The sequence below is a fragment of the Vulpes lagopus genome, chromosome 4, assembly GCF_018345385.1.
Source record: "Vulpes lagopus strain Blue_001 chromosome 4, ASM1834538v1, whole genome shotgun sequence".
NCBI classification, from domain to species: Eukaryota; Metazoa; Chordata; class Mammalia; order Carnivora; family Canidae; genus Vulpes; species Vulpes lagopus.
The window spans coordinates 100,637,809-100,662,986 of NC_054827.1; the positions used below are offsets into that span (position 1 = coordinate 100,637,809).

Here is a 25,178-nt window from a genome sequence, read left to right on the forward strand (position 1 = left end):
TGTGTTACTTCCAGGAGGTGCCTACACAGAATTAGGTCCCATGGTATCCTAATCTTACCCTCTCTTAACATTCATAGTGTCTTATTAGAATTCTTTGTTTTATTTTCTTACTTCCTCACCAGACACACTTCACCCTGTGAAGGGGCGGCCCATATCAGTGTTATTCATTTAGATCCTCAATGACTTAGCACAATGCTTGCAAGAAGTAGGCACCAATAAATGATTGCCAGTTCAGTCTCCAGAAGAGCACAGAAACAAAACAACAGCAGGAAAACGCTTGGCCTGTAAAAGCATAGGTATTAGGGCAGTTTACAGGGAAACAGAGTATAATATTGGCTATATCCTGTTTTTGTTTTGTTTTGCTTTCCTTCTTGCAGATCAAGTAACAGGTAGCAATTTAGTAGGTATATAGAAACTGCAATTAGTCCTTGTCCAGTCATCAGTGTGAGATCTTCTTTATGGATTTTATCTACTGTCAACCTTGTGCACCTGAACAATTATGTGTGCCTGAACTATACACAATAACACAATAGAAACTGGATGACTGCTCCCAGGCTTTGGGTGTCCAGCCATCAGGCAGGCTTTGTTCAGCCCTTGGTATGTTGGTCCATGATTGGTTTAAATTTATTTCGAAGCATTAGTAAACATTTAAAAATGCTAGTGATTTCACGTCAAAATTCTCGATGTACACTTTCAGTCTGGGAGCCATCAGCCAGAGCTGGCTCACAGCTTGCTATACCTTTGGAGTAGGGCAGGTGCTTTGCTGTTTTCTGCTGGTCTCCTCAACACTGAAACTGAAGGTCAGTTTGATGCAACTGTATTTTTCTAGTAAAGAGGAAATGAAAGTATGTCTTGAACTTGTGTTGGAAAATGAAAGACCAAGAGGGCAGGTATTTCCAAAAAATTACAGAGCTTATTTCTTTGTGTCAGTTGAAAACACTGCAGGTTTAGCATATAAAACCTGCCAGTGCAAAAGAATATGACTTAAAATCCCACTGTGAACCAGACCTGATCCACTCAATCATGTGTGTTTTTTAGTCTGGCCCTAGGAGAACTTCCAGAATTTATGACCTTTGAGCTAATCCATATTATTTCCAAATTTAAAAATGAGTTCTGCTTCCCAAAGAGAAGCAATCATCATTAGTATATTCTATTATCTTTATGTTTTTATGATTAGAATTATTTTGGATTAGTTTGAAATAAGCTCTACATCTGATGATACGTGAAAGGGATGGCCAACACCTGTTTGAGTTTTTCCTGTCTTATCTTTTGGAGCCATCACAAAGATTGTGTGAAAGAACAGAAAGTGCACTAGCCTAAGTTCTTGTCTTCACTTTATTAATTTTAGGTCTTGGACAACTTACTAAAACTCTTGGTGTTCCAGTTTCCTCATAGGAAAAATGAGGAAGTTGGATCTGATCAACATCTTCAACTGTACTACTCTACCTGGCACCTAGGAAGCCTAGATAAAACTTCGCTGAATGAGTGAGCTCACATCTACAGCTTGAGTGTATGGGTTGCTGCCAAATTATGGAGTATTGATATTTCTTAGTAACTCAGAGTTACTGGGAATTTTTTTTTTGGTGTGTATATGTCTATGTGTGTGATTACATAAGCAAAAGAGGTAAATTCCCTGGCTCAAGCTCTAACATAGAATGTCTCTCCTCTCCAATGCACAAGCTCTTATAACCCAATCACATTTTCTTGACTACCTGCCAACCTGACTGCTCTTTATCACCCGTTCATTCATTTTATCCCTTTTCAGACTGATATTTATGGACTGGCAAAGAAGTGTAACTTGACAGAGCGCCAGGTAGAACGATGGTTCCGGAGTCGACGGAATCAAGAGAAGCCTTGCAGGATGAAGAAATTCCAGGAAGCTTGGTAAGAAGGACAGTAAGAACTTTTGAAATGCTGCAGTTTTATATGGAGCAGAATGGTCATCTCAGAAAGAACCCTGAAAGTGGAGCCAAAGAAGGGTTGGAACCCAGCTTTGTCACTTTTAGGCTAGTCACTCATCTACTTTCTCTACTTCAGTTTCCTTCATATGAAATGAGGCAAAGTATGAACTCTCTAAGATGAATAGGAGATCTCATGTACTTATCTTGAAGTCCAGGAAAAAAATACAAATGTCTTAACTGGTGTTTATTTTTTGAGCGTAGACGTTGGCCCTAAATCATAAGACTTGATGAACTGTTTCCAATCACATTCCAATTATTATCTCACATTATAAGAGCAGAGAATAAGAAGGTGTCTGTTCTGTCCCTCTTGACTCAGTCCCCCTTCCACTCCCCATCCCTTGCCTGTGGACTACACCGCCGGTTCCTCTGGGTTTCCTGGTTGGTTTGACTTAGCAGGGGTGTCAGTACCTGCTAGGGCAGCAAGCAGGATTTTTGCCAGAGCTGGCTACTTTGAATACACTCTGAGGGCAGTGAGGCTGCATTGCACTTAATTTCGGTTTCATTTGAGCTCTGTGGGGTTTTTTTCCCCCTCCTGTAGAATTTTGTTGTACTTTGGGTCACTCCTGGGTGACAGAAATTGACACTTGTGTGAAAAAGGTGGATTAGGTATCACTCTTACTTTTTTTCTTCTTTACATCCAGACAAGTGCCCACTCATTGGGTTGTGTTTGATGCCACATCATACACACCAATAGCATCCCTTCTTTCTGCCTGTTTCTTATTGTCCTCACATTGCCTGGTGACTTTCACCAGATATTTTTTGTTTTGATGGTGAAGTGAATAGAGAGCTGATATAAGACTCTCAAATAAATAGAGTATGAGGCTTAGCTTTAATGGCTTCCTTCAGTTTACCTGTACATTCGTGAGTACTGGGATCCTGTGATGCTCATGATGTTTAGGGCACAGACCCAAGTCTTCAAGGTATCTTGAAACAATCATTTCTCATCACAGGCTTCCATTGGAAGCTCAGCATGAATGGCTTGATTTGTTTTCTATTGGCTTCTTTCTGAGTTTTAGCTCTTGAGAGTTTGGTTAATATTGTTGTCACTAATGTCAGCTTGGCATAGTGAATCTCTTTAAACCATCACCACAAAACACTATAAAGTGGCACTGGTCTCATAATACATTCTCCTGTTCTCCTTCTATCATTCATTTATTTTTTTTTCTAGCAAATGATTCTTATCTTAAGTAAAGTCCCCAGGCAGAGACTAATTCTCTACTTTTGAGCTGGATCATGCTCCCATGAAAGTCTCTGGTAATTTCTTATACAATATAGTGCCTTACAGCTTATAAATAATGTTTGATCCTCCTACCAGTGCTGTGAGATAGTCAAGGAAGGCAGAGCTAGCCCTGTGTAAGAAATGAAAAACTATTCAACTTACACAGCGCTACATGTCAATTAAATCTCAGTGAAACTAAAGGGAAAAGAATGAAACGAGAAACTACAGGTCAGTCTTCTTAAAGGAATTTGTTCAAGGTCACCTAGCTGTTGGCAGAGCTGTTGGATTCATGTCCCCTGACTCTTTTTCTGTTTATCTTTCTGCTCCATGGTACTGACCCTTGACACCTAATCCTTACCTCTTAGCAAGCAGAAATCCCCTACATCAATTAACTGTTTGGGTCAACAAGGCCTACCATTTGAGAATCTGGCTATCAGTGAGTCCACTGACAGTCAGCTTCATAATTCAGGCCAGGGAAGGGAACTTCAAGTTGCCAACCATCAATCAGTCAAGCAATGCAGGAGGTTATGTTAACTATCTTCTCTGTACATGGCACTATCCTACATTGGGTAGAGTTCTAGATTTTAAGAAGGAAGTAAAAGTGGAAGGCCTGGTCACTACCCTCAAACAGCTAATCAGGGAGACAAGACTGGAAACCACAACATCCATCCAGTGATTCCACCCAATGACACATGAGGCTGCACATCTGTAGTCCATAGTCATGTATTGATGCATTGTGAGCATTCAGAGGAGATAGCATCAGTAGGACTGGGTACGTTAGAGAAAGGCTTTTTAGAGGAAGTCAGACCTAGAGGTGGTAGTGGGAACATGGATCTTGGGGAATGGGTTGGGATTTCCATGAGAAAATAAATCAGGATTTTAGGGTAGCATGTTTCAAGTAAGGCAAAGACACAAAGCAGGAAATCATACAGTGTATTCAGGAAATAGGAGGAGGCCAACAAATAAAATGTCAGCTTTACCTTCTTTTTTAGAGATATCACAAATTTCCTCAAAGTCAGAACACCATTAAGTTATTACAGACTAAATAGAATAAAGCAAAACGCCAAGTTATTTAATTGTATAGGGACTGCACTTTTTTCTCCAGCAATGAGATTTGCCTTGGGAATCCTAGTAAGATACCTATCCCCAGGCATTTGGGAAATTTCAGCAAACTTATTTCCCAATACTGAGCTTCTACAGATTACTCTCCAACAAGCAGAAACTCCTCTATGGTGTAAGGAGAAACACCTTAAGTTTACTGCATTTTTTTTTTTGTGGTTACTTCCTTTTTTAAAATTGAAATACAGTTGACATACAATATTAGATTCAGTTTCAGCTGTACAACATAGAGATTTGACATTTATATACATTCCAAAGTGATCACAACAACAAATCTAACAACTATCTGCCACCATATAAAGTTGTTACAATGTTATTAACTATATTCCCTGTACTGTACACTGCATCCCCAAGTTTTGTTTTGTTTTTTAAAGATTTTATTTATTTATTCACGAGGAACACACACACACAGAGAGAGAGGCAGAGACATAGGCAGCGGGAGTAGGCTCCCTGCGGGGAATCCATTGTGGGACTCAATCCCAGGACCCCAGGATCATGACCTGAGCAGAAGGCAAATGCTCAACCACTGAGCCACCCAGGCTTCCCACATCCCCAAGTTTTATATACTTAATCACTGGTAGTTTGCACCTTTGAATCTCCTTTCCTTGTTTTGCCATTGCCTTACCTTCTGCTCTCTGGCACCAGATTGTTCTCTGTATCTGTGAGTCTGTTTCTATTTTATTTTATTTCTTCATTTGCTTTCTTTTTTAGATCCTACATGTAAGTGAAATCATATGGTATTTGTCTTTCTCTGTTTGATTTATTTCACTTAGCACAATACCTTCTAGCTCTATCCATGTTGTCACAAATGGCAAGATTTCATTCTTTTTTATAGCCAACTTGTATTCCATTGTGTGTATGTGTGTGTGTGTGTGTGTGTGTGTGTGTGTACACATATATATATATACTGCAGCTTCTTTATTCATTTGTCAATGGGCACTAGGTTGCTTCCAAATCTTGGCTGTTGTACTTGGTTACTTTTTAAAATGATGACCCCTGTTCCATAGAATTCAGGATTTTAATCCACAGTGCTTCCTTTATTTTTAAAGTAAACTTCATATTAGCTGACCACTTTTATTTTTAAAATAAGCATTTCCATTTATCAGCAAGAAGTTTATTATGAAAATCCTAGGTAATTTCCAAGTACCCAATGTAGATCACTGGGGAGCTCCCCCAGCCCTGAGGGGGAGAGCGCTCCTCTGGCTGGATGCCTGCCATCTTGCCTTAGCTGACCCTGAGGCCGGTCCCTGCCTGCTCCATTGGGCCTTGCCCCCTCTTAAGCCCCATCACCAGCCTTGTAAACTTCTGCCTCCATGGCCCAAATTTACTTTGCCCATTCCCCCACTGATTGCACTTGCCATCCAGGCCTAACCAATTAATTTCTGGATTTTTCTTTTTCCCAAGATATTTTTTCCCCTTACAATGATGTTTATTTCAGCTTTTCCTGGGAAAAAAAGGGGGAGTTTTACTACCTTTTTCATTTGAAACATGTAAAACAGCATTGGCAAATATTTTATTATTCATCTTATAATTAGTGAAGTGCAGCAGTTCTTAAAACTTTTTGGTTTTAGAACACTTTTGTCCTCTTAAAAACTATGGAAGACCCCAAAGAGCATTTGCTTATGTGTGTTATGCCTACTAATATTAGAAATGAAGGTTGAGACATTCATAAAACATAAGAGTACCCAAGCACACATTGTATCAGCTCTCAGAGCAATGATGGTGTCACCTGTCACGGAGCCTCTGGAAATCACTGTTTGCTTGTTAGGGGATGAGTGAAAATGGCAATAACAAGGTAGTCATATTATGAAAATATTTTCATGCCAGGAATCTCTGGCACACACTTTGAGAATCCCTAGGATAGTGTAATGAAACCTTACAGGATCAGTCCAGGAAAATGTGACACGTGGGTTTTGCACTTGCATCTGATCGCCTCTGCACAGCCTCAGGGAAGTTATGTGATCTCTCCCAACCTCTGTGTCCCTTACTGGTAGCCACCTTATCCACCTTTCACCCATAAAGAGGGGCAAATTATAGTTCCTTGTCCACAAACTTGTGAAGATAAATATGTGATAACACACATGGGCTTAGCACAGTGCCTAGCACAGAGTCCAGAAGTCAGTAAATGTTGGAGAAACAATTTGAGGTGTGCCACCTAGACTTATGGTTTCCTTTGTGGCTGGCAGGTCTGATCCTACTTTTTCTGTTTCTTGTTTGGCCACAATAAACCAGGGAGCCAAGGAAATGCTCTCTGTACTAAGAATGGGCCTTCACTGGACAGGCCAAAAAAATAACAAATATGGACAGGTCTCAACTGGCTCATTTCATAAAATGCTCTTTGAGTATTTTTATGATTCAAATTTCTGAATACTGGAACCCTATTTTTTTTTTCTCTATCAAAACAAGCCATGAAGAAAGACTGTCATTAAGCCTATACACAGTGATAATGTTCAGGAAGCACCACTCAATTCAAAGTCCAGAGACTTGTACTTCAGCCTCAGCTATGTTACTGCTTAGCTGTGTGAGCCGGGGAAATGGTCTTGCATTTAATGAGCCTGATTTTTCATCTACAAAATGGGCATGTGTCTGCCTTCCTTTTTCTTACTTAGCTTACAGGCATGTTGAGGAAACCGCTCCAAGGCATAATTACAAGAATGAGGAACAAATAGTCTTATTATTTTTATCATTATTATTATTTTAAGATTTTGTTTGAGAAAGTACAAGCAGGGGGGGAGAGGGAAGCAGACTCCCCATTGAGCAGAAAGCCACACTTGGGGTTGAACTCCAGGACCCTGAGATCATGACCTGAGCTGAAGGCAGAATGCTTAACCAACTGAGCCACCCAGGTGCCCCAACAAATATTATGTTTAATATTATTGTTGCTTCAGCAATCATGAAATAAAATAGCAGTAATTTTTGAAACTTTACTTTGCAAAGTTATAAACATATGCAAAAGTAGAAAAACTGGTATGATGAACTCTGTGTGTTATGTACCCATCACATCCCCTGTACTTATTTATCTTATAACTGAAAGTGTGTTCCTTTTGACTACCTTCATCCAAGTATTATAGAAGATTACTTTTGACACAAATATCAGACATTTTATGATTTAATTGTAAATATTTTAGTATGTATCTCTAAGAGATAAGAACTCTATTTTAAGCAAAATTGCAAGGCCAGTATCATACCTTAAAAAAAATTTTAATAACAGATACCTGGGTGGCTTAGTCAATTAAGCAAGCCAACTCTTGATTTCTGCTCAGGCCATGGTCTCAGGGTTGTGAGATCAAGCCTGGTGTTGGGCTTCACACTCAGCATGAAGTCTGCTTGTCCCTCTCCCTCCTCCTTTGCACCTTCCTTCCCTCACTTGTGCCCAAGTTCTCTTTCTCTCTGTCTCTCTAAAATAAATAAATGAAATCTTTAAAAAAATTTTAATAATAGTAAATATTCAATTAATGTTCAGATTTCCTTGATTAACTTGTAATTTTATTTATAGTTTGTTTGTTTGAATCAAGATCTTAATAAAACCCATGCAGTACAGTTGATTGGTATGTCTTTTAAGTCTCTTAGTCTATAGATCTTTCTCCATACATGGGAAAAAGATTTTTTTTTTCAAAAATCTCCTTTTCAGAGACAAGACTAAACTGTCCACTAGAAACCTTTCACTGGGACCTAAATAGGGATAAAAGAAATGACTTGATTAATACTAACGTCAAACCATTGTCTATTGTGTGTCAGGAGCTTGGTCTATTGTGTGCTAGGCATAACATGAACAGTAGTAATAATAGCACCCACTTATTTTGCTTGCTTCATACCAGGCACTATGATCAATACTTTTCACAAACTAGCTTCAATTCTTTTTACATTTTGAGGTAAGTTTTGTCATTCCCATTTCATAGATTAAGGCTTTCCAAGGTTAAGTGACTTCCCTACAGTTACAGCCATCTAACAAGTGGCAGACTCAGGATATCAAATTAGATTTTCCTGTGCATTCTTTCCAAACTCTGTCATACCAAATGTATTTCTCCTCAGATGTCAATCACCTTTACAAGATTTTTCTTTCTTTTGGCAGCTGGCGATTTGCATTTTACTTAATGATTACTGTTGCTGGAATTGTATTTCTTTATGATGTAAGTTGTCTCTTTAATATTCTTTGACTGGAATTTGGCTTTAATTTTAAAAATCTTTGCATGTGAATTCCTTATGAAATAATATTCTCAATAAGTTAACCAACTTTCATGCCTTTAAAATCACACTAATGCCTAAAAGAAGTCATAACTCCCCAGTCTATCTTTCGAAAACTTTGTTAAGCATTGAATTTGCAAACAAAGGTTTGAAACCTAGTCTCTCCCTATTTCCTCTCACAACACCCATGTACCAACTACCCTGACTACTGACAATCCACTGAACATACCTGGTACATCCTCACTTTTGGATTTTAGCATACCTTATGCCCCCTGCCAGAAAGGTCTTCCTTTCTGCCCTTCCCACCTCTATCTCCACCTGCCAGATCCCATCCAGTCCCATGTGAAATACCATCTGTTCCATCAAGATTCCATCAAGACAACTGTTCCATCAAGAAATACCACCTGTTCCATCAAGACCCATCAAGACTCATTCATCAGTAATCTTTCCTTATGATATTACCTTTGCATTGTCTGTTTAAATAATTACTAAATGATTACCTCATTACATGATGTACAAACTTCATAGTAAGTTGTTCACAGAAATAAAAAAAGATAACCAGCTTTTATTTATTTTTTTTTTAAATTTATTTATTTATGATAGTCACAGAGAGAGAGAGAGAGAGAGAGAGAGAGAGGCAGAGACATAGGCAGAGGGAGAAGCAGAGGCAGGGCATAGGCAGAGAGAGGCTCCATGCACCGGGAGCCCGACGTGGGATTCGATCCTGGGTCTCCAGGATCGCGCCCTGGGCCAAAGGCAGGCGCTAAACCGCTGCGCCACCCAGGGATCCCGATAACCAGCTTTTAGAGATTTTGCTCAAGACTCTCTCAAGATTTCTCTTAAGATATTTTTATTGCTATAGGAAAAGTAGTCTGATTGGTTCAGGAATCATATCATTAGAAGTTTCACTTGTTTGAATAATTTCAACCATGTGTGGTCCCAGATTCACTAGAAGTCATGAGCATCACAGGCATGTTGTATGAGAACATATATAAATACCTACGCAGAGAGAGAGAGCAGTATAGCAGGAGCAACAGTCTTATTGTGCGTGTGTGGCCACATCAGTGACATCAGGAAGAGCTTATGTTTTCTCTTGAAACCAGCTTTTGACTCCAATAAATTCATCTTTTCTCTCTTGGCTCCTTGTTTTTTCAGAAACCTTGGGTATATGACCTCTGGGAGGTATGGAATGGCTACCCCAGGCAGGTAAGTCCCCTTTGATACAGTCCTCCCTTACTTCACTGTGGGGCCTTCAAATTGTCCCCTGAGTGGGTCTGAATCCTACTCTCTGTCCATATCTGTGCAGTCCTTTGGCTCTTTCCCCACCAGAGCTTATGCATCCTTATTCCCTATTAACCTACCACTTGTGTCTTTAGCACTTTAGTCTGTTTACAGTTAATGCAATTACATGTTTGAGTTTAAACCTACTATCTTACTATTTATTTTCTATTTGTAATACCTGATGCATTTCCTTGTATTGTACTCTCTTCTTACTTTTCTGCAGGACAGTCAAGTTTTTAAAAACATATTATTCTGTGTCTTCCTTTATGTTAGCTTCTCATTTAGGCATCCTTTTGTTCTTTTAATAATTATCCTAGGGATTACCATATGTATTTTTGAATTATTGGAGTCTAATAAAAATTAGTGCTCTTACTTCTTTCCATTTACTATAAAGTCATTAGAATTCTTCATAGAATTCTTCATATACTCTCCTCTTAGTTTCTCCTTCAAATATTTATTTTTTAAAAGATTTTATTTATTTATTCATGAGAGACAGAGAGAGAGAGAGAGAGAGAGTCAGAAACATAGGCAGACGGAGAAGTAGGCTTCCCATAGAGAGCCTGATGGGGGACTTGATCCCAGGACCCTGGGATCATAACCTGAGCCAAAGGCAGATGCTCAACTGCTGAGTCACCCAGGCATCCCCCTCCTTCAAATATTTAAAACCCTACAAATTATTGCTATTATTGTTTTGTAAATCAGTCAAATTGCCCTCTCCATCTTCTTCCTTGTATCTTGCTTTTCCATGCTTCCATCTGGGATGATTATCCTTCTGGCTGAAGAAGTCCTTTGGGGTTAGCTTTTCTGAAATGTTACCACTTTGCTTTCATTTTTTAAAGGATATTTTTTGTTGAGTATAGAATTCTAGATCATCAATGATTTTCCTTTAGCACTTTGAAAATGGCATTCCCTTGCCTTCTGGATCCTATTGCTTTCTTTAAGAATTCAGTTGTCAGTCTTATTTTTGCTACCTTGAACAGAATATATTTTTTTCTCTGACTGATTTAAGTATCTTGTCTTTGTCTTTTAAGTTTTATTATGATATTCATAAATGTGGTTTTCTTTGAATTTATCCTGCCTAAGGGCCATAGAACTTCTTAAATCTGTGGCGTGATATCTTCAGTCAGTTTTAGAAAATTCTCAGCCATTGCTTTTGTTTCTTTCTCTCTTTCTTCTCTTCTCTTCCTGGAATTTCAATTACAGATGTGCTAATATGCTAGACATTTACACTAAGGCCCCATATGTCTCTTATGCTTTTTCTAATATCTTCCATTCTCTTGCTTCTCTGAGCTTTAGAATTATCTCCCAATTCTCCATGGATTTCTTGCATTTTTACATGTCTTTTGAAGTGAAGCACTGCCTGCCTTTTGTTCTGTACTATCTTTTTAAAGGATATTTGTACAGCAGACAACCTTGGAAGATAGAAGTGTCTCCTTCTGTAGCAAAGGGTAGGCATATTACTATCTGTTATGAAAGATTCAGGTTTCCTAGATCAGAGTTCCTCTCTTGTAATACAACTCATTGAATGTGCAGATATCAGCTCACCCTTTTTGCTTATCCCTGTATGAGTAAAGATGGAAAACCTGTCCCAAATATTGATACTCTGACAACTACTATTACTGCAAATAATACAGCATCCTTTATCTCTAACCCAGGAGTCTCATATCTTCAGTCAGCACCCATGAAACTGTGGCAAGCTCTCTTGCAAGTGGGGTAAAATCTCAGAGCCTTTACAGATCTGGATATATTCTATTTTCATGTCTTCTAGTTTGTTGGTGCCTTTATCAGCAGTGTCTAAATTGCTGTTAAATACATCTTTTGTGTTCTAAATTTTAGTTCCTATGTTTGTCACTTCTCAAATTTTCATTTAGCTCTTTTTTTTAATGGATTCCAGTTCTCTACTGAAATTTTCCACATTTTAACCAAGTACTTAAAGTTATTTTAAAGTCCAATTCTGATGAATCCAATGTCTTCGTCATCTGTGCATCTAGTCTTATTCTTGTCTCCTTATTCTTGATAACTTTTGATTGAATAATAGATACTATATTTAAAAAATTATAGTTGCTCAGGATAATATTATCTTTCTCTTGAGAAGATTTACTTTCACTTCTATTAGTTAGAGTAGGAACAGATCACTTTCATTTTATATGTGATTGAGCTGATTCAATGTGGATTCTAGTCTTTTTTAGGGCAGATATATTTACAACTTACTCATATTCCTAGGGTGTTTTCCTAGTGGTTTTAATAAAAGATTACAGTGTTTACCAGGAGTCTTTTTCTTTGGCTAGCCCTGAGTACCAGTTTGCATCCTAGCACCATGAGATTGCCAAAAATCCTATTTAACTTCTTCCACTTCTTAGTCTCTGGACTCCATACTGTTTATAAATTGGCAAATGCTGACTAATGCTATACACAGGTGTGGTTTTCTTTGGATTTATCCCTCTTAGGGTCTGTAGAACTTCTTGGATTAAGGATTCACTAGAAATAAAGGATTCATTTTTAATGCATTTTTCTCTTTGAAATCTTAGCTTCACAGGTTCTGGATGCCTTAATTGCTCTTTGATGCTTTCACAGAGATATTTTTATGCATTTTACTCAGATCCTTTTTTAGATGTTCTCACTAGGAGAGTTAGTCTCATACATAGTTGTTTGACATAGAAGAAAGCAAAAACTCTGTCTCATTATTTTATGGCCTTATAGAGGATGATCAGTTGACCAGAAAATTATTCCTTTTAATGTGTTAGCTTCAGTATTAAAGAATCAAAGACGGTTAGACCATAAGGTATTTAGGCATTATGTAGGCCAAACTCCAATCTTATTCTTCTACCTCCAACTTACTCTGAACTACTCATGTATATCAGTTATCTGTTGATACATAACAAATCATCCCTAATGCAATGCCTTAGCACAATAACCATTTATTTGCTCATGATTTGGGTTAACAAATTGGACTGGGCCCAGCTGAGTAGTTCTTTCTGCCCCATGTGATGTTAAGTGAGTTCATGCATGCATTTTTAGTCCATTGTTAGGCTGGCTAGGGGAATGGCTTAAGTCTCTGGTGCCCTCATTCATATTCTTGGCAGTGTGCACCTTGATTCTCTACTTTGTTCTTATCAGCAAGATAACTCAGGTTTCTTACCTGGTGCTTATGAAGTATCTACTTGCATCCTGTTTTCTTATGCTGTCTTGACCAAATCCCATGATCATGTAGGAGAAGCCTATACCAGTACTTGGAAATCAGAAGGTGAAATTCACTGGAGGCATGATGTAACATGCCATTACACCAAGTAACAATTACCAAGTAACAACAACATTACACTTGATGTAACAATCCATTACACCAAGTAATATAATATCTCAACTTAGCTAAAATAATCACTCCCCACCCCCCAACATACATCTATAAAATTCTTAAGGAAAATAAGCAACCATGCACACACTATAAAATTATTAAGGAAAACTCTATATCTAGAAATTTTTTTTCAGAAGATATTTTTAGAGTCTTACATAATCATATATATTTTATCACTGCCCCATTTGAGAATAGGCCAATTCTGATTATTAACTGTCACCAGTAGAGAAGTTAAGACATCAGATTTTTAGTAGTATTCAAGAAACATAAAACAAGGTAAACTGTGGGAAAAATAGAACAGACTTGCCAACATTCTTAAGTAATGATTTTTTAATTTGTTTTCCCTAATTTAACTTTCAGTCAACTAAAACAAGGCAATTACACCTATTGTAGTTTTATTAACTTTTGAACAAAATATTTAACTTGACTTCAGACTTCTTGTCTACTCTTTCAAAAATAAAATGCCCTGAAATATTATCTTTGATTCCTTCTCAGAAGTTAAAATCTTTTTTTAAAGTTTTATTTATTTATTTTAGAGAGGAAGAAAGAGAAAAAGAGAGAGGAGGGGCAGAGGGAGAGGGAGAACTTAAATGTACTCTGTGATAAGCATGGAGCCTGACACAGAGCTCAATCTTATGACCCTGAAATCAGGGCCCTAAAATCATGACCTGAACTGAAACTAAGAATTGGACACTTAACCAACTGTCCCACCCAGGTGCCCCAGAGAAGTTGAAATCTTAAATCATCATCATATTGGGGAATTCTTTGGAACATAAATAGGTATAAAAAATAGTTTAATACCTTTAAATGAGTCATTTATATGGTGATACTAAAGTAATGAATACTCTTATTTTGCTTAGCCCTTGCTGCCATCCCAGTACTGGTACTACATTTTGGAGATGAGTTTTTATTGGTCTCTGATATTTAGCCTTGGCTCTGATGTCAAGAGGAAGGTAAGTATCTTTTTTTTTTTTAAAGATTTTATTTGTTTGAGAGAGAGAGAGAGAGAGAGAGAGATTGTGAGAGAGCAAGCAGTGTGGCAGGGTGCAGAGGGAGAGGGAGAGAGAATCTTAAGCAGACTGCACTGAACACAGAGGCAGATGTGGGGCTCAGTCTCAGGACCCTGAGAACATGACCTGAGCCAAAACCAAGAGTCTGAAACCAAGAGTCAGATGCTTAACCAACTGCTCCACCCAGACACCCTAAAGTACCTTATTTACAAAGCTACTTTATCTACTTTTTCAAAAAATTTAACCTCCCTACCCCAAATCCTAATCTTTAAATTGTATTTTTATGTGTGGCTAGTTTCAGTTCATAGCCTTTTTGCATTTTATAGCACATAGAATGGTGCAAATCTTGCTCATGCTTTTGTGCCTCGATATGTATTTGCAATAAAACCTTATTGACACTTTAACTTGGAAACTCTACTTATATGCAGTAAGAAGAAAAATCTCCTTTATATGATCTGTTTCTTTCTTTAGCTTGGGACATTTGATGTTCTTCAGTACAGGTGCTAGTAATTTTAATTCTGCAGCCACATCTTTTAGTTGATTACAAACCTTAGGTAATTCTTTGAAATATTCAAAGATTTTGAATGCATGTTGTCCTTAATTCATCCAAGGCCTTTATGAGGAAACTTTGCTTTAGGCACACTTAGCTTTGCTTTAGATGCAGGGAAATTGAGCCACAGGCATGCTAAGAGGGGTATCCTCTGAGTTAAAGTGAGGCATTTAAAAACTGTTTGCTGATACAGAAAACCATATATTGGATTCTCAATGCAATCACAAGATTTCATCATATATGTTAGCAACACAGATCAAATGATAAATATACTTGGCATATACCTCATATGCTATAAAAGTTAGTTAGTGGCAAAATTTGTGTGATAAATAAAGTTAAGTTGAATATTAAGGAGATATTAAGGAGAGAAGACCAAGCTGGCTCAATATGAAGGAGATAAGACCAAGTTGTCTTGATGAAGTGATGTTTGAGTACATGATGGTGCACCCTATTCATCACTAAAAGGCTGAATCGATTGCAGTCAATGGGAGATTTTAAAAGAAAACTTATAGAATGTAAGTATAAGAACATTATGAAAAAAACTGGTAGAAATAACATCCTTTTCCATAAAACTCAGTAATAACTGTCATTAACTTTAGTCTGGGCTAAGAATACATAAAAATTTAATTGTTTGAGCCATTTTCGCAAGGGAGAAAATGGAAAATAATCACTTTTTAGAAGGTCTTCATAGATACACTAAGGTGAGTTGCTGCTATAATGATCCTGTCTTTCTCCTACCTCTGATTCTTCAGTAGTTGGTTTCTCTTATTATATACAGGTGCATTGGGTAACCTAGCAAAAATTAAATGTAAATATATGTCACATATTTTGTAAATACGTATCTTTGGAGACATAAAACTATTGGAAGGTGGGTAAAGCACAGGCGGAATGCCTGGGTTTGAATCCCTGGCTTCACCACTCACTAATATCTCAAGCTAGCTGGCTAACCTCCCTCAACTTGATTTCCTCATCTGTAAAATGGAGCTAAAAATAGTTTCTGTCTCCTCTGGTTCTTGTGAGGATTAAGCAAGTTAACCCATACAAAGCACTCCCTGACATGCAGTAAGTGCTCAATAAGTTAGGCTATTAAGTAGTATCATGTTTGCTCTTACTTTGGCTGCAAGGAAGCTGAAATCTTTAAGTTATTTTTAAACATCTTTATTGAGGTGTATACTGTACAATCTAGTCATATAAAGTGTGTAATTGGGACGCCTGGGTAGTTCAGCCCAGGCAGGTTTAGCGCCTGCCTTTGGCTCAGGACGTGATCCTGGAGTCCGAGGATGAGTCCCACATAGGGCTCCCTGCGTGGAGCCTGCTTCTCCCTCTGCCTATGTCTCCGCCTCTCTCTCTCTCTCTCTCTCTCACACACTCTTTGTGTGTGTGTCTCTCATGAATAAATAAATAAATAATCTTTAAAAATAAAGTGTGTAATTCAGTGGTTTTGAGTATATCCACAGAGTTGTGCAATCATCACCACAGTCAATTTTGGAACCTTTTACCACCCCCCCCCAAAGAAATCCTGTACCTTTTTTGCAGTCAATCCCCATTTTTTCTAACTTCCCTGCCCTGGGTAACCACTAATCTACTTTCCATCTTTATGGATTTCCCTCCTCTGTATATTTCATATAAATTGAATCATATTATACGGGGTTTTTTGTCTGGTATTTTCACTTAATATAATGTTTTCAAGGTTCATTCATGTGAAAGCATGTATCAATACTTCATTCCTTTTTATTGCTAAGTAATTGTCCATTCAATGGATATACTGCATTTTATTTATCTATTTATCATATGATGGCTATTTGGGAAGTATTTTTTCTTCTCTCTTAGGAATGATGCTATATGACCATTCATATACAAGTTTTTACATGGACTTATTTTTATTTTTCTCGTTTAATTGCTGAGCTATATGATAATTCTATATTTAACCTTTTGGCCAGCTGCCAAAGTAGCTGCACCATTTTACATTCCTACCAGTAATATATAAACATTCCAATTTTTCCATGTCCTTACTAACACTTGTTATTGTTCATCATCTTCATTATAGCTATCCTAGTGGGGATGAAATGGTATCTCATGATGGTTTTGATTTACATTTTCCTGATGACTAATGAGGCTGAGTGTCTTTTCATGTACTTGTTGGCCATTTGCATATTTTCTTTGCAGAACACCTTTAAGTTTTTATACTCGATTGTGGTAGCTTTCTTTAGCCTAGAGTTGATAATCTACTTATTCCACTTTCATTCATTACTTGTTTTATATACAGTAACTCTTATTTTAATGGTTATGTAATTTTATTATAGTGTATATGTGTCTTTTTTCCTTTTTGGAATTGGAGGATAAAGGAAGAATGTAAATATACATAGGAATGGGTGGGTATGTATATGGGGTATATGCCCATGTGCACACATGTGTACATATATCCTGTGTGGGATAGTAGAAAGAAGAGCAGATGTTAGGACTTAGATGACAACTATTCAATACTGTCTTGAAGTTAAGTGACTTCATCAGTGAGGATAATATGTGTTAGTTCCCTCGCAAGGACTGTGTTTAGAATTAAAGTGAAAGCATTTTACAAATTTCAAAACATTCAGATGTAAGTTACCAGTTTTTTTTAAATATTATTATTATTGTTAGCTTTTCCAGTGATTAAGAAATAAGTGCATTTGTTTAATAGCTTCCATTTTCCTCTCGTTATGTAGGATTTTCTAGCTCATGTCATCCATCACCTGGCTGCTATTAGTCTGATGAGCTTCTCTTGGTGTGCTAATTATATTCGCAGTGGGACCCTCGTGATGATTGTGCATGATGTGGCTGACATTTGGCTGGAGGTAAACGTTTGCTATTAAAAAAGTAATAACAATACCATGTCCTGGGTTTCTGTGACTTCTTTCAGAAAGAATTGTCAGTGAGTGATTTAGCAAGACCTCTCTGCCCCAAAAATACCCAGTCGGAGAATGTCTCTAGGCCCTCAGATCTTTCAAACTTAGAGAAATGACAACTTTTATTTTATTTTATTTTATTTTTACTTTGTGGCTTTTTATTTTTTAATTTTTATTTATTTTTTTTAAATCTTTTTAAATTTTATTTTATTTTATTTTTTTAATTAATTTTTATTGGTGTTCAATTTACCAACATACAGAAAAACACCCAGTGCTCATCCCGTCAAGTGAACTTTTAGTTTTTATTTTCCAGTCTTCTCCATGGTACTCAAGAGATGTTAACCCATGGGATTCCATCTGCAAAAGTTGCATGCAGATACTAGCTCAGGAAGTAAGATATTTGAGGAAAGAATGAACTCTAATCTATTAAAAGGAAAACATGGAGTTGTGGCATTATGGATTCTTAATGTTGGATGGTACCATATATTTACTTAAGCCAAAGCCGAATACCCACTGGATGCTTGTACTGCCGCACACTGATGCACCTCCAGCTTTAAGGAAGGAGAGCTGATGTTTAGTTAGATGACATTTATTTTCTAAGGAACAAATGCTTTGGAGCAGGGGACATTAATACAAGAGTCTTCCTAGTCCCAAGCCACCCAAAATATGAGAAACAAAGCCAAATTAGGATTGTTTTCTCTATGTGTTTCTGTTAGGTATTGGTTCCTGTTTGCCATGAGGCAGTGATCCAACAATCCTCTTATCTGCCAGCTCTCCTGCTGTACTTTGGGTCACATTTCCCAGAACCCATTAGTTTGTACTTTAAACACCTCCATTCATAAAGAAGTTGAAGAAAATGATGCTAATCCATTTCATGTTCAGGATTGCCTCTTGAAGGGCTGATAGTTGAATATAAGTTGATATGGAAGAAATTAACTTTGATAGACTCTTGTTCTTCTAGATCAGTGTTCACCAAACTTTTGGGTGAAGGGCCAGATAGTAAATCTAGCTTTGTGAGCAACATAGGATCTCTTGCCATATATTCTTTTCTGATTGTTTTTCTTCTATTCTCATGCCCCTTTAAAAATGTGAAACCCATCCTTAAGGGGTAACTAGCTTTAGCCCATAGACTGGACTGTAGTTTGATAAACCCTGTTCTAGATGTAACCATAAGTCATTTGAAGGCATTTCAAAGCAACTGGCTACTGTTAAAATATCAGATGTGTAGAGAATTTTGTTTCTTCTGTGTAATTGCAATTAGACATGTAAATCCCATTCTAAAGGTTAGGATTATTCAGGCAGCAAATGGTTTAGCAAAAGAAGGATTGTGCCAGTTTTCCCATGTGTTGCTGTCTGAATATAGCCATATCTATTATAATTACCTCCTCCTCTGATCATTTCTCAGTAATCCTGCCTGTAAATTAAGACTGCATTGGCCATGACTTAAGAATTTTATGCTACTCTGTGGCTTCTAACCCCTCTAGCCTTCGGTGTGTGTCCACTATAAAAACAACTTTGTTGTGTTGTTAAAAGGGAGTTAGATGTGGGGACTGGGATAAGCACTGGGTTGTCCCTCCCCACTCTTCCCCCACCCTATCATTGACACACTCCAGTTACCTAGGTGATGTGGACAAATCACTTAATGCTTTCTTTTCTGTCCTCAGCTGAAATATGAGAAGTCCTATCTACCCCTTTGGCTATTTTGTGAAGTTTAGCTCATTACTGTTTGATTGAAAATGTTCTGAGCTTTTTAGGTGGAAAAAAAAAAAACAGGAGGGAAATGAAATGCCAGACTCAGAGGTCCCTTCATGGACACACTATAAGAACAACCTTGCATTGTTAATGATCATGAATCATTCCTGATTCACAAGCCATGATCTAACCTGAGGTTCAGTGAGCAAGGCCAGTACCTTCCACCAACTTGGAAAAAGCAACATTATGTGGTGGCCCAGGGACTATGTCTGATATCCTCCAGGGGTGCCTATTCCACAGATTCCTCGAGTAGTTGGTTTTAGTGATTGTCTTCTTGGGCAAGTTCTCATTGAACCCACACATGGCACAACTTTTGCCTCTGTTCAGACCCTCCTAAAGATGGTGACTATTAATCTTTCATATTCCTCAAGACAGTTGCTGGGTCATTTTTTAGCTTTTTATTTGCAAAGAAAAACAGGCTCAATATCCACGACTTTTACTGGGAAGGAAACTCTGCCTTCTTCATGCATCTTCCCTTTTTTTTTAAATAATAAATTTATTTTTTATTTGTGTTCAATTTGCCAACATATAGAATAACACCCAGTGCTCATCCCGTCAAGTGCCCCCCTCAGTGCCCGTCACCCATTCACCCCCACCCTCCGCCCTCCTCCCCTTCCACCACCCCTAGTTCGTTTCCCAGAGTTAGGAGTCTTCATGTTCTGTCTCCCTTTTTGATATTTCCCACACATTTCTTCTCCCTTCCCTTCTATTCCCTTTCACTATTATTTATATTCCCCAAATGAATGAGACCATATAATGTTTGTCCTTCTCCGATTGACTTACTTCACTCAGCATAATACCCTCCAGTTCCATCCACGTTGAAGCAAATGGTGGGTATTTGTCGTTTCTAATGGCTGAGTAATATTCCATTGTATACATAGACCACATCTTCTTTATCCATTCATCTTTCGATGGACACCGAGGCTCCTTCCACAGTTTGGCTATTGTGGACATTGCTGCTATAAACATTGGGGTGCAGGTGTCCTGGAGTTTCACTGCATCTGTATCTTTGGGGTAAATCCCCAGCAGTGCAATTGCTGGGTCGTAGGGCAGGTCTATTTTTAACTCTTTGAGGAACCTCCACACAGTTTTCCAGGGTGGCTGCACCAGTTCACATTCCCACCAACAGTGTAAGAGGGTTCCCTTTTCTCCTCATCCTCTCCAACATTTGAGGTTTCCTGCCTTGTTAATTTTCCCCATTCTCACTGTTCATGTATCTTCCTGATCCTCTAGTTTTCCACATGTTCAAGTTTGGATGTAGGACCCAACACTCAAACAGTATCCTGACTCATGCTTAGCAAAGGAGCAGGGTGACTGATATCCATCCTTGCACAGCCCAGAATCTGCTCTGTGTGTATTCACACCAAGCAATGCTACTTTTCCCTCACAAGAGAGTGCACACTCTCTTCCTGCCTATGCTCATCTCTAGCTAAACACACTTGCCTGGCCTCTGACTCTCAACTCCCACTCCATTCCAGTCATGCTGAACTTCTGGCCTGTCTCCCCATACCCATCTCCCACCCACTTGGCAGCATTTGAGGCTGTTTCTTTCTGGCCCCCTGCCACTCCACAATCTGATCATATTCTTATCCCATGGTAAATGTGACAAAGTATGGAAGACGCAATGTAAACCCTTCCTGAAGTGTAAATATGCTGCCTCTCTTGTTTTAGAGTGGCTCTGAGCTTCGGGACCAATTTTGGTCCTGAAACCACCCAGTCCTGAGCCATGCTTCTGGAAGGATGAGTTACACTCAGCAACTCCTACTCACCTCCCACCACCCCTAAGTTCAGACACTTTCCCACTCAGTCTTGGGCTCCACTAGATAATGCAAGAGAGAATTCTCAGCAATTAACCATCTAATACCACATTAAACACTTTCTTAATTCCTTTTATTCAATACAGATTATTTGGGCAGTGTAGACTAGCATAAAGTAAATGGGGAAAAATCGAGTGCTTGAAACTTTATTTCAACCAGGACAGGGCCCCATGAGTGGCCTCCTCACTCTGCCCCTTCTGCCACTGCCTTGATTGCAACCTGCCCAGCCCAACCCAGGACTTCACTCATATCTCAACCTTTCTCCAATCCAGCTCTCTAATCAGTTAAGTGGAGAAAAAAAATAAGTGCCCCAATAAAATGCATGCTAACATTCATTTGTGCTAACTTACAGTGCTGTGAAGGACAGCAGTAACATTATAGTCATTTTTAACATACCTTTTTAAAAAATTCTATTACGGAAAATTTCAAACATATGACAAAGAGAAGTGTGTAAGAGACCCAGTGGGCCCATCCTCCAGCTTGAACAATTGTCAGGATAGCCAGTCTCATTTCATCAATTTCTTCATTCACCCCTCCCTACCACCCCCTACACACAGACTATTTTGAACCAAATCTCAGACATCATATAATTTCATTTATAAATATTTAATTTAAGAAGTTTATTCTAATATCACTGAATCTGAATGTGATTGCTTTCTTTGTTTTTAGTCTGCTAAGATGTTTTCTTATGCCGGATGGAAGCAAACCTGTAACACCCTGTTTTTCATCTTCTCTACCATATTTTTCATCAGCCGCCTAATTATCTTTCCCTTCTGGTGAGTAGACAAGGGGCTGTGCCATGCCTTTGGTCACTGTGCTGAGGTGGCCTTGGTACGTCATTGAAATCAGAGAGTTGCCCTCTCTTTCTTACATTGATATGCAGTTGTTTGTGCCAAGTTCAGTTGGAGAAAATAACAAGAGAGGGCCATTTTTATGAATAATTTAAATAAAACCTTCCAATATGGAAAAGGCTTATGATAAAAGGAGATGGAAAATGTGTAACCCAGTGGGTAAGCAACAACTCTTACTCTATGTCTTGTTTCATGAATGTGGATCTTTATTTGTGATTAACAGCTTTTCCAGTTATTAATTGAAATGTCATTGGCCAGTCATCAGCTCTTTGAAAGAAAGGCATGTTCTATGTTAAAAATACAGTAATTGTAGCCACCATTAATTGAATGCCAGACACTGGATTGTATATCTTTTTATATCTTGGCTCCAGTCTATAACAACTAATCACAAAGATAGGTGTTATCATTCCTCCTTCACAGATTAGGAAACTGATACTGATTTCATTTTCCATCGTCATGCATCTAGACGATGGTCTGGATATCCTTTTAATATTGGTTGGCTCTTAATCAGCCTGTTGATTTCATTTAGCCAAGGGCTGGCAATGAAGAACCTATATTTTGTCTCCTCTGACAATCATCCCTTTGGCAAACATAATTTTCCATGTGTTGATTAACTGGATGAAGTGTGAGGAAGTCTTTGGTTTTTTGGAAGAAAGAACTTATAACGAACCATTATCTGGGGCTGGTCTAAGAGTTTCAGATCCTCTCAATAGAAAAGTAGTGTTGGTATTGCTAAAGATCCTGAGTCTCAGGGGAAAAAGATAAAGACCCAGTTTCCAGACCTGACTCCTAGTGAGTGGACGGCACCCTTGACTATGCCCCCAGGGAAATTTGATCAGAGAAGTCAGTGGATGCTGCCCTTCCGATGGAAGCCAGCTACATCTTTCAACCAAGACCAATGTCTTCTTTAGACATTTGCTGGAGAGGAGCAGCAGAGTGTGATGATTAAGTTCATGGATGCAAGTCAAGCCTAGATCAAATCCTGACACTAGACTTAACTACCTGTATAATCTTGGACATGCTGGATCATCGCCCTATGTCTCAGTTTCCTCATCTGTAAAATGAAAATAATTGTTGTCACAAGGCTTAAATGAAGCAATACATAGGAAATAGTTCAGAAGAGTGTCTGGAACAGAGTAAGGACTCAGCAAATGCCAGCTACATTTATTAAAGTTATTAATAAGTCTCCAAGAATTTGAAGTTTAATCTAGAATCAAATATGAGACACAGTTAAAATACTCTCCTTGATTGATGAATCACATTACCCCCACTTTTGCTTTGTTTGAGCAAATTTGTTTATGAAAATATAATAGTAATTATTGATAGAATAAGTATTGACATTCAGGTAATAGTTGAGTTGTGGTTTTTCAGTGTGACTTTTATGATGCTATGAATCCAGCATTTGCCAATTGACAGCCTCTTATATTCCAAAAGCACTGTGTGTTCTGATTATCTGTTGCTACATTATAAACCATCTGAAAACTTAATGGCTTAAGATAGTGTTGAACAAAGTTTTTTTTTTTTTTAATAAAGAGCTATAGGATAGCTATTTTCAGCTTTAAGGGCTGCATATGGTCTCTGTCACCTATTATTCTTTTCTTTGTTTTGTTTCTTTTACAACCCTTTAAAAATGTACCAAACCCAGCTGAGTTCCCAGGCTGTAGAAAAACTGATTGCAGGCCAGATTTTATCACCAGGCCTTTTTGCAGACCTCTCTCTTAAAACAACAACATTTATTGATTATTATTATTATGGCTTATGGTTGTGGGAGTTGACTGGTCTCAGCAAGATGATAGGGTCTCTGATGTGGTTAGTCAGATGTGGCCAGAGTTGAAATATTCTTGAATACTTCCTCACTCCACATATAAAATCAACTACTTGATGCTGATTGTTGGTTGAGTCCTTAGCTGGGCCTGTCAGCTGGAATACCTACATGTGGCCTCACCTCCCCAGAGTATGACAGCTGGATTGCAAGGGTGAGCAGCTCATAAGAGAGCTAGGCAGATGCTCTGTCTCCTTTTATAACTCACCTGCCGAAGTCACATCATGCCACTTCCAACCTCATTTTCTTCATTGGATCCAGGTGACTAAGGCTAGCTCGTAGTTGAGGCAAGCAAAATTAGACTCCATTTCTCCACAGGAGTAGTTTCAAAGAATTCATGGGCAGATTTTAAAAACATACACCATGGAAACTCTCAGTCCAGGGAGCTCTCTGAGAAGCTTCACAGTTTTGCTGCTGTGGTTGGCTTTTGATTTAGCAATGGAGGCTGTTAACCTCAGACATTCCCATGATGTCTTAAATCAACAAGCAAGCTTACTCTTGCCCAGAAAGCAACCAAACATCGTTGGGGTTGAGTGATTGTGGGGGTGATGTGTTACTTTCCCACACACCCTCGGCTCTAAAAATCCTAGATTTAAGAAGGCATTCTCTTGCCAGCATTTCTGGATTTCAAGAAGAATGAGTTGCATGCATTTGGCACTTTCTTGATCTTGATACTTCACTGAATTCACCAGCCCACTGCAGAGGGCAGCCAATACCACTGTTTGCTGTCCTCGGGGAGTTGGATTGCAAATAAACCAGTATTAACAGACTTGACTGTAAAAAATTTTTTTGCTGGTAAAAATTTTTCTGCGCTGACGTTGACTAGTCTTCATTGTTTGGAAGGTTGAGGAAAGTCTCACCAAGCTATTGGAAGTTTGAGAGATTGATTCTTCATGGTTTTTGAAAGAATCCGTTGCAGTGTATTACCCTGGCTTAAATAGTGTTCCCATCTGCTTGACTGTTACACAGTCATCTCGTGGTGTCATAGAGGAAAAGTCAGTTCCTCGTTAGCCTGGCTCCAACCATCTGTCTAAAATGTGAAAGCATAGATTCATTTTTCAAGGATATTTTGTTAGTTCAGTTTTGGGGAGAATTTACTACGGACCAAACAATATGCAGATGATAGACCTATTTCAAGATTCAGACATTTTTGAGGTGCCAGGGGAGGCAGCTAGTCATCCTTGCAACTGCTTTTGTTGAGCATTTTGTGGTAAGATGAAGGGTCGAGTAAGGAGAACAATGACCCATCTGAAATTTATCTGGAAACTTTGAGAGAAGGAATCAGAACCAGTACATTACTCTGGCCTTTCCCTTTCTTTTGCATTCCCTTCATTTTCCCAAGTCTCAAGCATATTTGCTTTTCTCTGATGAGTTTCT

General features: G+C 38.3%; 1 protein-coding gene across 2 annotated transcripts in view; it reads left to right on the forward strand.

The window, feature by feature from the left end:
• The window catches only part of CERS3 (ceramide synthase 3), a 111,837-nt gene that overhangs the window by 41,106 nt on the left and 45,553 nt on the right, over nt 1-25,178 (forward strand). For both annotated transcript variants that reach the window (XM_041753192.1, XM_041753193.1), the window contains 6 exons: nt 1,766-1,884; nt 8,372-8,429; nt 9,640-9,690; nt 13,978-14,070; nt 17,380-17,508; nt 21,798-21,904. In XM_041753192.1, the coding sequence (XP_041609126.1) occupies nt 1,766-1,884; nt 8,372-8,429; nt 9,640-9,690; nt 13,978-14,070; nt 17,380-17,508; nt 21,798-21,904 (557 nt within the window). The remainder of the gene's footprint in view (nt 1-1,765; nt 1,885-8,371; nt 8,430-9,639; nt 9,691-13,977; nt 14,071-17,379; nt 17,509-21,797; nt 21,905-25,178) is intronic.